The sequence below is a fragment of the Mustela lutreola genome, chromosome 6 (genome assembly GCF_030435805.1).
Source record: "Mustela lutreola isolate mMusLut2 chromosome 6, mMusLut2.pri, whole genome shotgun sequence".
Lineage (NCBI taxonomy): Eukaryota > Metazoa > Chordata > Mammalia > Carnivora > Mustelidae > Mustela > Mustela lutreola.
The window spans coordinates 49,051,390-49,068,549 of NC_081295.1; the positions used below are offsets into that span (position 1 = coordinate 49,051,390).

At 34.8% G+C, this 17,160-nt stretch overlaps 1 protein-coding gene across 1 annotated transcript in view; it reads right to left on the minus strand.

Moving 5' to 3' along the window:
* BCKDHB (branched chain keto acid dehydrogenase E1 subunit beta) overlaps positions 1–17,160 on the minus strand; it is a 218,089-nt gene that overhangs the window by 49,524 nt on the left and 151,405 nt on the right. Inside the window, exon 9 of the mRNA XM_059177218.1 lies at positions 12,198–12,284. Within this exon, the coding sequence (XP_059033201.1) occupies positions 12,198–12,284 (87 nt within the window). The remainder of the gene's footprint in view (positions 1–12,197; positions 12,285–17,160) is intronic.

Genomic DNA, 17,160 nt, shown 5'->3' on the forward strand with positions numbered 1-17,160 from the left:
ATAGCCATGATATTCTTGGAGGAAATTACAATATAGATAGAAGTCTCATCTGTAACACCCCACTCTATTACACCATTTAAAAAAAAAAAAAAAAAAACCAGAAAAAAATACACATTCACAGACTTCATACTGATAGGCAATTCCCTTTAAAAATGTGTAACAGATGGTGTTAACTCCATAACTTTTTAAAATATCATCTTTGATCAACCGTGTGAAAAAGAAAATATCTGCCTCCATCTAACCTCTTTCCCCTACCTTCATCCAATATTACAGGGCACTTCTACTTTTTGCCTACTAGGATGGAGAAGGTTTTCAGAGGCACAAACCACCCTGAATAATGCTAGCTTGTCCATGATGAGAGAAGAATTATAGTTTTGCCGCAAAGATCCATATGTTTGCTGAGGCGAGCAGGAAAGGCAGAGAAAAAACAGGGAGGGAGGCGAGATGGCAAAAGAGGAAGAAAAAAAAAAAAAGATCTCTGGCGGGCTAACAAAAGGAATCCCAGTGGCATGCTCTCTAATAAGAACATTTCGCTTCACCTACACGACTGTGGCTCCTTAATTCTAAATATAGGTTAGGCAAGGTCCTAGTTTTATAAAATATGTGGGTTTTATTAAAATGGATACTGTATTCATTAGGTAAAGTGATAGCTGCATACATAATAAAACATTCCATCAAATGAAAAGGGTATTTTATCAATATTTGTATAATACTTCATTATTTTAATGTACCTGAACTATGTTTTTGGAACTGCCATAGAAAAGCTGGTTTTAATAAAATATAGGATTGTGTGATGTTGGAGTATTATTCACAAAATACATTCAAAGTGGTCTGCTATGCACTCTTAGGTAGAAACTGATGCCCAGAAAAGTCCATGGTTAGGAAAATAGGGCATAACTTTATTTCAGGATGTAGGGGCTCAGGATTCTTCAGTAATGAGTGGAAAAGGTTAAGACTAAGTTTCAATTTCTTTAACTGCACATATAGAGTTAAACATTGGTATTTTAAAAGGAATAGATTAAAGAAGAAAAATGGTGACAGAAAATTTGAAAATGCAAGCCATCTCAGGGAAAACCAAGAGTCTGACTGGTGCAGAAAGTACTCAAAATACAGGCATGGGGGGGATGGAGCACCTGGCTGGCTAAGTCAGTAGAGCGTGTGACTGTTAACCTGAGGGTCATGAGTTTTAGTCTCATGTTGGGTATAAACATTACTTAAAAATAAAGTCTTAAAAAAAAATAGACACATGGGGAATATATTATACCCTCTTTATAGTCTAAGTTGGGAATATAAAATTGATGCAGGAAAAAAATGCAGAAACGTACTTATTAAGAGGATAAACAAATCCTACCAAAAGAAAGGAAATAATCAGTACTTGTAAACAATTATACAACTATAATCGTAGATGATACAAATAATGGATTTTGAAATACTAGTCATCTCAAGGCACTTTTTAAAGCATAAATATTTAGACCCTCTTAAGAGAATAGCCATGAATTATACCTCTCCCCTAATAATACTGATAAAGACAAATTCTTGGCGCCATCTATAATATAAAACTACCCTAAATAGCAAATATCACTATATGGTCCTTTAAAGGATTAAAACAGAAAAATATGTTTCTTCAAGTGGATCAAGCAATAAACTACCTTCTTTAACATAACTTGAAAGAAAATAATCCAACATTCAACATTTTCCCAATCAAATGCAAATTTTCAGACCTGCACATTAAAACATCTTTAACACTATTATTAATATTGATAGATTTAAAACATCAGAACAGTTATAAACTAGATGATTTATTACTTTCATTTTCAACTGTTTGTTTTTGAGTAAGTGCTGATTTTAACTTGTCTTAATTTTCACAAGTGCTTAGATTCAAACTGAGCAGAAAATTCATTAGCAGTAGTTCATCTCTATTTTCACATCTATTTTAAACACAAGCATGTTTTGGTGAGCTGTGAACTCATTCATGAAAAGAGGTGATGGCCCTTGTAACAAAGCATAAACTAATTTGAGCTGTAAATTTAATTACATTAAATTACCAAAATAAAATGAGCTTTCAACAACAGCAACTTGACTGCCTACCCAATAGCATGACAAACGAGCAGAGAATTTCAGTTCTGTCTCCTGGAGGCCAACTCATCCCCTTACTGATAGTGAATACAATGTTGACAAAATACACCTAAAATTTCTAACAAACTGTACACGCTTCTCCGTATTTGCCTACGAAGTTACTAGGGAGCCTAGAGGGTCAGCCAGGTCATGGATAGACATTCTCTCACTAAGAAATTTTTAAATAATTTTATTGTAGTTTGAAAAATCTTAAGATTATACATTAAAAATATATATATTTTAAAAGAAGGGAAACTATGTCATGCCCAATAAGGAAATGAAATATTTTCAATCAATTATAATTTGGAGGCTACAACCAGACCTTCAAAAATCACTCTGAAAGTAAACTAAAACTCATCAGGCACTAAAGTAAAAGGTACCAAATCATAGAAATCACTTATCATCTTTAGAAGAAAGTAATGGTTTTCTTTAGAGAATCTATTTTACTCATTAAATAGTCTACTCATTCGTGGAAACTTCACTGGTAACTATGTAAAAGTAAGTATCTGGGTGATGCAGTTGGATAAGTGTCCGACTCTTGGTTCCACCTCAGGGTCCTGGGATCGAGTCCCACATCGGAGTCCCCTGAGACCCTCTTCCTCTCCTTCTGCCCCTTTTCTCCATCTTGCTCAATCTGGCTCTCACTCAAATAAATACATAAACCTTTAGAAAAAAAATAATGTTTTATTTAGCCTCACTAGAGAATTAAGAGGAGAAAAAAAAACATCACCAGGTTAGTTACAAGAAGTAACTTTGTCAAAACGACACCAAGTAGCAATGTGAAGGACAAAAGCACTGAATATCAGTACTCATTTTGGAAGTTAACTCATAACACAAAACAAAACTTTTGAGCTGGGGGGGGGGGGCAGTCAACAAATTGGTGTGGTGTATACAAAGGGCCAAGGTCCAATCCAGCAGTTTTTGTGACTAGCAGTTTCTGTATACAACACAAACCAGCAAGATACCATTCTTCTTCAAAGAAATTATTAACAGCAGCAATACTTAGGGGCAAACAATTCATTTCATTATTTGAGGGCCTGCCTAATAGTTCCAGCCAGGGTTCTAGTCACCCGGCTTACAGACATGAACAAGCCATACATGGTCCTTAAGCTCACAAAGCTTGTCTTTTACTAGGGCAAGAAGGACATAGAACAAATAAACAAGACACCTACAGACAGTTCAGAGGCTATGAGGACAGTAGGGCGGAGCATTGTCATGGGGCAAACTCTGGGTGGACAGCTACTGTAGATGGGACATCTGAGACAGCCTTTCTGAGAAGATGCTAGTTCAAAACCGAGGTTATTGGAGAATTCACATACTCCTTAGATAACAACTAATGACTAAAGACTACATGTTTATAACATAACCTTTCACTTGAGAACACATCCTTTCAAACATTTCAGCAGTGAATTTTTCCCAGCCAACTGGCAGATCAGTCAGTCTTAAGTGGGATAGACAGGAGTGGTTTTGGGACATCACCAAAAAGGACACAACAAAATGCTGACCAGAGGTTACGAAGAAAGGGAGAGAGGAGTGAGGGTCATAATGAATGTGCCTTTGAATTCAAAGGGGACCACTTCTGACAAGGAAAATATTAATAATTGTGTGAGAGAAACTGGAGCACTTTATCATTACCCAGAAAGGTGGAATGTGGATGATCTTTCTTCTGACTGGCTTACATCCAAAAGGATTTCAAAGAGAATGACAGCAATCTTTCGAAAAGCCAATACCAAAAGGAGGGAGAGAAAACAAGCAGGGGATTCAATGCGAATCTCAGTATCACTGACCAATTAACATGGGAAGACTAAATAATCTGAGTAACCCAATATAATGCTCCTTTCACTTTTATAATGAGAACAACAAGTCAAACAGACCATGCATGCAAGGGACAGAACGAATCCACAGAATAACAGAATCTGTGTAATATGAGATGGTTTTAAATCCATCTCATATCACAAAACTGAGCAGGTAGCCACTACCACTAAGAACAGCAATTCCCCAAACTCAAATGTACTTGATTAAAGAACCCTGTCAAAGTAAAGTACTATGATATTTTAAAAATCCAATTCATGAGCAAAATGGGTTTTCTTATTTAAAACATTTTAGCCAGAACTGGAAGACTTACCGAGACATGTATGAGACACAAACTACAAAAAAGATTTAATTATTATAAATGCTTCTATACATAAAAAAATGAAGAAATTATTAGGAGGAAAATATAGATCCAAAAAAGTTATATCTTATAAGTTTTTCCTCTATATCTAAATATACATATGTGTCTTTTTTTTTTCCTTCCACAAAATTGGGCAAGTAAAACACCCGTGGGCTTGCATTGTGAGTGTTTCATATAATATTATATCTGTACAAATATTACCATGCTGTCAACTATTCTTTTAATAATTTTCATAAATCTGTAACAGTCATCCTATGGATAAACCATAACTTATTCAACCATATTCCTGTTGTCATTAATGGTATTTCCAGTATTTTTCTATGAAATGACTGGATCTGAGACAAATGACCTTTCATATTTTTGTGTGGAACTCCAAAGTGAAGGTTTCTAGAATTTCTGAGTCAGAGGAAATGCACTCTTTGATGAGTCTCAATCATCCCCAAACTGATTTCCTAGAAAGATTGATGACCCTGCACTATTTCAACTCTAAATATGATTTATTTTTAAGCACTACCACTCCTATGAGTAACAAATGATAGGTATCTCATTTTTGAAATTCACATTTTTAGCCATAAGTATCATATTATTTTCATGTTTACTGGCCACTAATAGTTCTGAAAAAATAATCTGTCTCTGACCTTTTAAATAAAGGTACTATTAGTGTCCTTATTAATATTTAAGAATGTTTAATACAATATTATCTTTTGTCCTGTGCCTCAACACTGACCAAGTTGTCACTCTCTTTTTAATTGTGCTTGTTTTTGTCACACAAGTTATTTTTTACTTTATGCAAATATATTAATCTATGACAATAGGGATCCTGTTGCTTTTTACATTTCTGCTCAAAAATTTCTTACCCTTCTTGGAGCACCTGCATAGCTCAGAAGGTTAAGCAACCAACTCGTGATTTGGGGTCAGATCATGATCCCAGGGTCGTGAGATCAAGCCCCCACTCAGGCTCCACACTCAGTGCAGCGTCTGCCTGAAATGCCGCCTTCTCTCTCTGCCCCTCACCCCCTCAAATAAATAATTTTTTTTTAATTTCTTACCTATCTTAGTATCAGTTATTTTCTACATTTTTATTTTAGATTGTGTGGTTTTCTTTCTAGTAAAGTCCATTTGAGTTTATTTGAAAAACGGAAACCGAAGGGCACGTTTGAGAGATTTTTAAACCCTAGGTGGGTTGGAGGGGTAAGCGAGAGGACAAGGATGAAGAGGCAGTGAGGGAAAGAGAATTGAAAGGTGAAAACAGCATTCCATGTTGAGTGAACAGCATTTAGAGACTGATTTCTACTTAATGCTTCTCCCTTTCTTAAAAGCTGTTTCTTGAAGTCATGTTTTCTTGTTTTAAATCTTCACACATTCACTCACCACCCCAAATATAATATGGCCTCCATCCTGGGTATAACCCTACATTCATCGAAGTTACCAATGTCTTCCAGTTAAAACCATCAGTCTCTAGCTGACTTAAACTCTGTAAGCCTTTAATCTTCAGTAATGGCTTTCTCCTACTCACTCTTTCTTTCTGGTCACTCCAACTCACACTCCTTACAACTCTTCTTCCTCTCTTTCTCTTAAGTGTTGATGTCCCTGGAGGATTCTTCTTTAGAAACTTTCCTCTTAAGACTAGCCTTTTCTTATGTGATCATACCCATAACCTTGACCTCAGCCATCCCCATAAGATGATGAATCCTTAACCTTTTCCTAGACCTTAGGTTCTCTTCTGAGCTGCAGACACACATTTTCATCTTCATCTCAAATTCTATAAGCCCAAAATGAATTCATCATCTTCCACAAAAGATGTGCTTAAATTATTGTTTTCCAATAATATTCCCCAGCACCTCCATTCTTAAATCACCCAACCCAGAAACTAAGCTAAGCCTTATTCTTAACTCCAGCCTGCCTGTCATCCACCCCGGTTCCTGCACAATCCTTGTATCATCAGTCAGCAAGCCCGTCTTTCAAATTTTCCCTCCTTTAAAATTCACTTTTCTCTACACCACCATTCTCACACCCTTGACTTAGAAGACCCCCAAATCTCTCATTTATTTATTTTTTTTTTAAGATTTTATTCATTTATTTGACAGACAGAGATCACAAGTAGACAGAGAGGCAGGCAGAGAGAGAGAGAAAGGGAAGCAGGCTCCCTGTGGAGCAGAGAGCCCGATGCGGGGCTCGATCCCAGGATGCTGAGATCATGACCTGAGCCGAAGGCAGCGGCTTAACCCACTGAGCCACCTAGGCGCCCCCAAATCTCTCATTTAAATTACTCAGATAACTTCTTTCTTAATTTCTATAACTTCCTGCCTCCCCCCTCATGGTGCATCCTCAACACAAGTGCCAAAGAGATTTTTCCTAAACTGCAAATACTTCTAAGTTAATTTCCTGCTTAAAATCCTTTTAATTATACCCTTTTGCTTTAAATAATGAAAATAATTGTGACTATTGTATTCTGACTACAGACGGTCCTTGATTTACTAAGGTTCAATTTGAATTTTTTTTACTTTATCCATGGTGTGAAAGAAATATGTATTCAATGGAAACTTAACTTCGAATTCTGAATTACAATATTTTTCAGGCTGGAGGTACAATATTCTCTCTCAAGAGGCTGAGCAGGCCTGCGAGCCACAGCTCACGGTCAGCCAGAGATCACGAGGGTGAACAACCCTTACACGTACGACCATTCTGTTTTGTGCTTTCAGCCCAGTATTCAATAAATTACATGAGATATTCAGCACCTTATTACAAAATAGACTTTGTGTTAGATGATTTTGCCCAACTGCAGGCTAATATAAGTGTTCTGAGCACTTTTAAGGTAGCTGAGGCTATGTTATGATGTTTGCTAGGTTAGGTGTATTAAATGCATTTTGAGTTACAATATTTTCACCTTATGATGGTTTTATTGGGACCAAACACTGACAGTTGAGGAAGAGCTGTACTTCCGATTTGCTGGGAAATTTATGAGAGGTATTTTAAATACATCATATGGGAGAACTGAAGTTTATTAGCCATTTGAGATGGCTTTGCTCTGTCATAGCTTCTTCCTCACCCAAAACAAATTCCTTAGTATTATACAGAAGATTCTTTATGGTCTAAACCTTACCAGCTTATTGATCTTTACCTGGTGCTACAGTCTCACCTACTACTCTCCCTCTCCTTCAGATTGATGTTTTCAAGCAGAGTGTTGGTAATTTGGTAGGAATAAGAAGTTTATTTTTTTAAAAAAAATCCTCCCGTAGAATCCTTTCTAAATGAAATGGTAAGAAAAGCAAAATTCCTTTACTTGAAAATCATGAAAGTTTCCGTTTACACAATGATTTGTGTAAATCCTATAAAAATCCTCTCAAAGTATTAGAATATGATTACCTTACAAATATATGTCAGTACACACAATTTCTGAGTTCTTTTTCTAGGAAAAGAGACCGCACAGAAAGGATGGAACAATGGTATGGAAACTTACCATCCTCTCCAACTGGACTCTTTATTACAGACTTATTGCTTCCATGTGTTAAAAAAATAAATAAATAAAATCTTTAAGCCAACCCCAATCCCCAAAATTTTTGGCGTTCTTATTAAGCATTGAATCCAGAAGGGAAGATAAAAAAAAAAACCTCAAAACTTTTTTTTTTTTTTTTTAATCACAAGCCTATCAGAGTCAAGATTTATGTCATCATTATGGGAATGTGTTCGAAATTAATAATAAAGGTTGGTTTCTCCGAGGCTTAAAGAAATTATACTATTTAAAGCTGCTAAATACCATACATTATTTGGCCTGAATATTCAAATAAATAATGCCTATTTTGAACATTGCATTCTAGCACATATAATATAAATTAATGAGAGGACTATTAAAATGGATGAGGTTCACACATTTCTTTTTGCACAGTAATGATTGTTTTTAACCAGTGTTCCATAAAGCTGAGGAATATAAACATCATCTATAAGTAAATTATAAAATTATCTGAAGCAATGAAATCTTTGCTCAAACTACACAACGCGGTCAATGAATTACCCTAGCCCTATGTCTTTGCACTTTTCTACAAATCAGGGTGCACGATGGAATGCACAACTCCCTAAAAGCAACATATCTCCAACTTTCAGTGTGTGTCAAATGAAAGAAGGAAAAAGTTCCCTCACCCCCAAAGTGAGAACAGATGGGAATGTAAAATTAGATGAGAAGAGACAGTGAAGCTTTGGATGACCGACCAAGAAATCTTCCCCAGGGGTGGGGGGCCAAATATACTAGACCTCAGTTTGTTCTGCCTCTCAGTTAACTTCCAAATTCAGTACAATAGGAATGCAAAGCAGTTCTTAAATTCGATGCATTGGTTTTGGTTTCTGTAAGCATTCATATAAATTTCATGAAGAAGTTACTGACAATCCATTTTTTTAAATGTTATGTTTAATCATTCCTGTGAGTTTAACATGACTTTAAACTAAGATTGTTAACCGTGAGTATTTTTTTAATAAAATAAATGGTTTTAGGAAAAGAGACAATGGGCATGAACAAACAAGATGTGGACAATAAATTCCCTCTATGATGGAAGAGCCATCTGCCATAAATTGAGAAGTTATGTAAATAAAGTATGAATACATTTCATATTCATTCTTTTCATATTTTATCTGTACAACTAAAAAAAAAAAAACCAACTTAATAGTAATGCCAGCAATAATTCCTACACCTAGGAGAAAAATGTTTTGATGATATTCAATCTTTTTTAGCATGACATCACTTTTCTTTTTTTTATGATATCACTTTTTTATCTAAAAATACTAACTATAAACTTAAAAGAATACTCTGTATAGTGCTTTGTTATCTTCAGTATTTTTTATGTTTAATATGGGTAATAATTTAAAATTTCAGGGACACTGAAAATGATGCTCTCAGATTCTAATGTATTTAAAAACAGTAGTTTTATTGTGAATCACCATTCTCTTAAAATACTGTGATAGTAAGAGCTATTTTTTTGTAAGATTAAACATGAGCCCATGAGATCTTCCACAAAATAGTGCTTCTGGAGCAGATTTCTGGGTATGTGTTGATTTTTACATAAATTTACATTCACTGATACAACACTGAGAATAATTCAGTATTTTAATCAATTTATAGATCATTCTCATCCATAATTTCAAACTTGCTTTCCAAACAATGGTAAGTTCTCTGTGTACCTTTTCCCTGGTGTCCCAGAAAACTGGCTTTCAATATCTTAATCCCATTTTATCTTTTTTTTAGACCTTACACCATAGTTTATACAACAAGAAGAAATATAGGAATATGAATCATTCCAAGTGGTGAAAGCAACTGCACCTCACACTTAAGTAATTTCAGTTTAAACAATCCAAGGTGCTGGTAATGCAACAGAGGTTTCACTAACAACAGGGAATGAGGCCTTCCATAAAAAAGATGCTCAATAGAGGACACTGCATTTAGTTGAACATGTGCATGAAATAATTAATGAAAGGCAGAACTTATTCTTCAGATTACTCTGAGTATGTGCAAATGTTATTACTGAAAAAGAAAAAAAAAATTCTCTCAAGGTATCTCCCGCCGCCCCTTATCAATACATGAAAGCCACAATTATCAAACATCTGGGGATACTGTGTTGATTTTATTAAAATCCATTTTCTCTACTTAAGCAGAAACACCTGTGAGTATTTTTAAATTCATCCTCATACTAATAAATCCAAATACTAATCTCCCAAAACATCAAATGCAGATCCCTCTACATCATTGCCTTAATTCATTTTAAAGTTAGCTGGTTAAATGATTTTTAACATGGAACACAGAACATTTTATAATAAATTTAAAACTTCTATCTTCCTCTTGGGGCTCAGAGGAACTTTGAATAAAGAATGCATATGCATAAACTCAACATTTCCTCAAGACTCCTGTCCTAGTTCCAGATCTTCCACTGTCCTCTTAAGCTGGGTGAGTCAAAAACACACCCTCGACAACCACCACTAATGTGTCAAAGGAATCGGGTCAGATTAGGTCACAATTTCCCAGGCTGACATCTGCAGACACCTATGGGCAGATTCTTGGGAGTCGGAGAGGGTTACAAGGTGTCTTCATGTTATGCTATAAATATAATTATATTTTGGATAATCTCATTCACAACTTTTACTCCCGATCATTATCACATAATTTCAGGATCTGATTTTAACACAGTGGTTATGATCTTGTTCGTGTGAGTCTTTTGTAATGACTGTGTTTAACTCTAATAGGCTGTTCCTCAAACTGAAATTCACAAATGTCTTCTTGAAGCCTGATATTTTTCTGTTAACCCAAGTCCAAGTACTATTCAAGACCAACAGACACTAAATTAGATGATCTTTCTAATTCTCTTCCAGTCTGAAAAATACGTTACACTCTACCGCAACTTACTAATAATTTATGGAGATCCAGCATAAGCACACTGAGAGAAAGAATACTTCACAAGAGGAGTTATTTCTAATCCTGTGTTTACTTCTTTTCTTTTTACATTAAAATGCAAATTAAATTTTTGAGATAACAAAACAGCATTCAGTGAGCAGAATGAATAAGAGTATCAGATCAAAGTTCTCTTACCAAGTCACTATCATTTTAAATGATTTAGTACATTATATACTAACTAGGAGTCAGACAATTCCAGTTTCTTTCTCCAGTTTTGCCTCTGACTTGAAATAGCATCTTAGTGTTAGAGTGATTTGTTTGTGATGCTCCCGTTTTTTTTAAACAAAGTTAATCCATTATGCTACTCAATGAATAAAATGCACAATAAATACCAGACACTCATATTACATAATAAGTAGTATGCTCCAGATTCTAAATCATATAATAAATTTTTAAAAAATCTGTAAAACTCAAATATTTGCTTTTCTTAATTTTGTTAGTGACAATATAAATAATGTATAAAATAACAGTATAATTTTTGGATTATATCGATCTAGTTTTATGTTTAAATCTGCTTCATCTAATTTAAAAATATTTACAATGTTGTCAATCTGCACTTAAAGAGATAATTTATTGGTAGAAATCACTGTTTAATGGTTAAAAGCTTAACTTATAAAAACTTATCATTATTCATATATCATAATCTTACATCAAATTTTTAAACTATTCACTCTTGAAGGAGTTCTCAACTTAACATGTTTCTTAACAAAAGAATGATCTTAACACCAGTAAAGAGAAGTAAAATGTTTGCAAACTGCAAAGATATTCTGAATTTAAAATGTACATACTTTACATTTAAAATAGCTATTGAATTTTTAATTTAAAAAATTAGGAAAATGAAACTCACTTAAATCATCTTATCCCTATCTGTGATATAAATGCAAACAAAAGTTTAAAAAAAATTTCTTCATAAAGCATTATGTGGGATTTTTTTTTTCCCTAACTTGCAGCAGTTTCTACTGAATACTTTTTAAAAGAAAGTTGTGAACCATTTCTAAAGCATAACAAATTTGATTATTAATTAAACTAACAAAATCACTTACTGATTTTGATATTATTTATTGAATTTATATTGTTAACTTTTGACAGATGCATTTCTTTTTTAAGGGGAAGTCTGTAAAAATCTAAGATCAACATATTGCATAATAAGTTTAACTTTTATCAAAAGAGAAATAGCACATTCAGATTTAAAAGTTTTCATTTCCTGTTCTTCTAGCAAATATAACTAACATTAGTTTTGTAAACTCATTTCAGACTTTCTTCTTCCTATAAAGGAATTTTCAGCTTTTATTACTTCAAGATTTCTTTTCTAGAAGATGTAATTAGACCATTAACCGAAGGACAGTGGAGTCGAATGGAAAACGTGCATTTCCAGAAAGTGCACACTTCTATATATTGTGATAAGTAACCTTTTTCCTTGGAATAGACAAGTGCAACTGCACAAATGTGAAAACCAGTGCCAAAAAGTTACTCTACCTGAACCGTAGAGCTGATCTCTGATGCAAAGCCGCCTGTCAAGGGAGCCTCGTGACTGATTAGCAGTCGCCCTGTTTTGATCACAGACTGAAAGAGAAAAGGAAAAGCTGATGTTGAAGAGAATACATATTTTCAAGTATATGATGGCAATTTTGATTAAGGAATAAAAACAAAGTATTTCAATCTAATAAATAATTAAAAGTTAGTAATACAGTTTTATGTCAAATAAGTTGTAACTCTCACTGCATAGTTATTTGATATTTGCACTGTTACAAAATTTTTCAATATAGTTTATAACCCTACTACAAAAGAAAAATGGGATTTATCATTCTGTCAATAAAAGACATTCCATTACAAAATACTTCATTATAAAATACTTCTATTATAAAATACTTCTGTGTTACAAACTAAATTACTGTATTTCACATTTTTAATCTCAAAATCATTTTTTCTTCATATTACCTTAAGAATGAAAGTGGTTTTGGGGTTCACTTTTGGGTGTATTTGCATATAAACAAACAGCCTTGGGAAATACTGTTTTGTGGAGAAGGAGCACATGAGAATAGCATGTTAGAGCTGTAACACAGGAAAAGTTCAAGCTTCTAGATCTTCAAGGAAACCTCGCAGGAGGAAAGCACTGCAAAAGTACAAGGGTTACAGCCGTCTTTGTTCGTGTGCATTAAAAACTAGTTAACCACCACAACTCTATTTCACATAGAAAATGTCACAAACAGAAAGATGTACCCTTCATACTGGCTCAGTGTGCTTGTTCACCCAGCATGATATACTCTGTACAATAATAAATCAAAAAGAATAGCTTATGGTATCATAGCAGGATGCCAGCTGTGTTGGAAGGCAAAAAATATTAAAATCAACAGCAAATTACTGCTTCAGGTATGTTGAATAATTAACATGTTACCAAAGAGCTGGGGTAATGTCTCTGCTACATGTCTAATAACTTGATATCACCTTTCTTAAATTATACATTAATATTTTGTGAATAGAAGATCTTCCAAGCAAATATACGCATATAAATTAAAAGACTGCCTTCATTCTAAGCAACTAGAGTTTAAATTCTTAAAAGGAGCAGATGTTAAACTCCAAAATATGGCCAGTAGCCATGATAAAAATAAGTTATTATATCTACTGAGTATACAGTGACTTAAGAACATAAAATTTTATGAACACCTTAATGAATACCATCCCCACCCCCAGTGAAATGCGAACCTTGCTATACTGCTACTTGGATTTTAGGACTGTGATGAATTATGCCACTTACGAAAATCACAAGTTAAGTTTTAAGGCACCTGGTTAGAAATATACAGAGACAAGAATAGTCCACAATCAGGGAAAAAAAAAACCAAACGCATTCTCAAAGGACTCTCTAAAAGAAGTCCTGACCTAAAGAACTACCAGTTAAAAAAAAAAACAGATTTGACAACTAAACCTTTCTTATCACCCTGAAACCCAAAAGTCTACCAATGTGTAAGTGTCTAAGGATGACGTAGCTAAAAATCCATGCCAATTAGAGGATGCATCTTAAATCCCGGGGAGGTAGAAATGAGAAACTTCTATAAAAATGCTACTGTTACCTTAAACCTCCACACAACAGAACTGGTATTTTTTATTTGAGCTGAGTCCTTTCCGAGATCGAATGACAACTTTCAGAATGATCCCTGAAGGCCAATAAGCAACAAAGAGGGAGAGCCTGGCTTCCTATAGCCTGCAGAATATAGCAGGGAAACGAAGCACAGACGTAGCCAGGACAAAAGCTTCCAGCCCTTGGAGTTCATGCAACATGATGAAATTCAGAGACCTCCTGAGTGTCCTTCAGCAGGAAAAAAGCTAGATAAACCAAGAACAGCAATACAGTTGCATTATTATGCAGCCACAAAAAGACTGAGGACAAGTAAAGATGCCTATGGTAAATGAACTGATAAAATGAGCAAACTGCAGAACAACATAATCTCGTTTTTACAAAAACAAAAACAAACAAAACAAAACAAAAAACCCAACACACCACAGCCATGGGGACACCAATATACATAGATGTACGTCCAGAGCCAACATGTGTGAATAGTCTGGAGGAATTAATTCCAAACTACCAAAACTTGTTTCTCCTAAAGACAGACAGTGAAGGAGCTGTTGGGAAAAAGACTATGTAAGAAGTACTTTTATATTATTGCAAGTATTCCCAATAAGTCATTATTAAGTAAAAGCAGAGCCCTCGAATTATGGCTGAAAATAACAAGTACACACTGTGTTGTAGTCATAACCTCCTTAAAAAACCAAAAAAGGTTTTTGTTTATTTGTTTTAATGGTAATTTAGGAATAGCTTCCGGAACAAGAGAAGCCTAAGGTCCCAAGCTCCTGCAGCGAATAGGCAAAGAACACAGGGAGTCAGCCTTCTCTGCCAGTCTCTGTAGACTGCGCTCCACGGCAGGATAACAGCCAGCTCATCTCCTGGCCCTCAAACGGCTGGATCCTAGACAACATGGTCAATAAGCTCTTAGCATCAGAGAACACGATGCTCTTCAACACCTCTGTACGTGTATTGTATACCTGTGTGTTCTTGGATCAGGAGTTCGGCTGACAGTTACAGAAGAAATTCCAGAAATTTTTAAAACACCAAGAACTAAAGGGTAGATACGATGAAAAAGTAATAACACTGTGAGTTTCTGGAAATTATTATGACATAAGAACCAGAGACAGTGTGGCAAGAAGAGAGGAGTCAGAAATAATGATCATCATCAACTGATCGTCCCATAAGTTGCTATGAGCTAGGCTGGGAGCTAAGCATTTCAGACTAATTACTGGATTTAATTTGGAAAGCATCTAAGTTCATTTTTGTTTCTTAAAGTCAACTCTGATATCTGAAAAGCATTAAAATGTGTAAAATAAAATTACAACAAAATTCTGAAGAATGCTAAAATTAAGAAGTGACAGTGATATTTTCTAATTCATATCATCAAAGAATTAGCACATATCATTAATGATTGAGTCTATAAATACAGTTCAATAATTCTGTAAGATATAATTAAATTTAACTTGGTATGTGCTTTTTTATCATTCACAATTTTAACTTAGTAGAATTTCTGAAGATTGGTTCTTTTCTATACTCCTTCAGAAATTATTAACACTTTGTTAATATTATGACAATGAGATCATCACAAATCTAGAAAATTAGAGACAGTTTTACTCTATTCTTGGTGATTCAATTAGAAACTCTGATTAAATTACATGTTTCTCGTCAACTTCAACAGGCATTTAATTTTCACACATTTAGGCAAAATGATACACAACTGCCTGGTTATGTTGCTAACCAAATTTAGAATTTTGAGGTATTTAGTAAAAGTTCACACGGTGCCTTTTAGCAGGGATGGCCGTTAACCTTTTAAAAATAACTAAAGATATAAATACTAATAATACTTTGAAATTCATTTTCTTTAGAAGAAATCTTTGTTTCAAGTTTTCTTCCGAGATAAACCTATTTTACCACTTGAAAAAAAATTTTTCAAGGGTTTAAACAACTTTTCAATATAAAAAGCTGAACCTATCAGAGCCAGGAAAGATCACATCTGCTTCTTCAACTTTTTGCCACTAAGACCTGCTCCAGGATCCTGGCCTCGCGCAGATGGAGCACCAGAGAGTGAGAGGCAAACAAATGGCACCAGGGAAAGCTAAGCCAATTAAAGACAAGGACCGTGAATAACTGTTCTCTGTATCCCCTACCGCGAAACAAAAGGGCTTTGTTTCCTACCAGGGCTCCAGAAGATTTGTCAAGAAAACTTTAAAAGCAATTCTGGAAGGCTAGGAATGAAACAGACTGTGGCTGCTAAGTCAGTTAGCACTGGTCGGCCCTGGATTTCTCTCGTGGAGTCTCACTTTCTCACTTTCGCCCTATTTCAGTTAGCCATCCCCTCCCCTATCAAAGTTTCAATAAGGAACACACCGGCAACTTGGCCAACAGCACTCATCAAGACGCCCTTGTTCCAATGGGACACTGACAACACCTTGTGCCCCGTCTGGCCACTCTGAGACTTTTTCCCATTGTCCGTCTTCTATCCAGACATCATCACAAGTGGCTATCACTTTGCATTAGCTATGCAGAGTATCTAGTACAATGCTCAGAAAATGGTAGACACTCAAGAAAACTTAATTAGATAAAAGCCTATTATAAAATAATTTCATTATATTAACTATGTCCCACTGAAGCTATTTATTGCTTTCTGAGCAAGCTCCATTTTGAGATAGGGCAAAAGTATACTTCAGCACATCCTGCAACAATTTAAACATGAAATAATAGACTCCAAACCAAGGATATTTTAATGTAGATTTGACAATAAGATACCCGTGGTAAGAGCAAATTGCAAAGTTACACGCCGTTAAAATGACTACACAGATTTTGGCTGCCCAAACATTGGACATATGTTTTAGTGAATGTAGCCTTTAAAGATTTTAACACGATCCAACCAGGAAAACTGTTAAGCTGTCATTCCAGGAGAAAATGATACAGACAAGCAGACCATCAGGCTTGCATATGCCTGAATATGTAATGCTGACATTCAAAAAGCAAAAAATATATATATTTTTTATTTCTTCCTCAAACTCCGTGGCGAGACTTTCTCCCACAGAGCACTTCAACCTGACCAACACGATGTTCAGCAGCCGATTCTGACTGCTGATAAGATACAGCAGGAAAGTAACACCTGGGATAGGCAATTTACAGCCCTTTTCAACATTTTCTATCTGAATATATACCTAATGAAAAGCAAAAGAAAGACCCAAGCCAGCCTTTACCACCTCCCTTTGAAACAAAATATTTAGAAATACATGTTAGCAAAAGTCATAGTAAAATCATACACCTGTGTTTCATTAATCAAGAACATATCAATCAATATTTAGACTCTAAAATCATTCAGAACATGATTTAAATTAGGCTTCAAATATCACTGCAAATGCA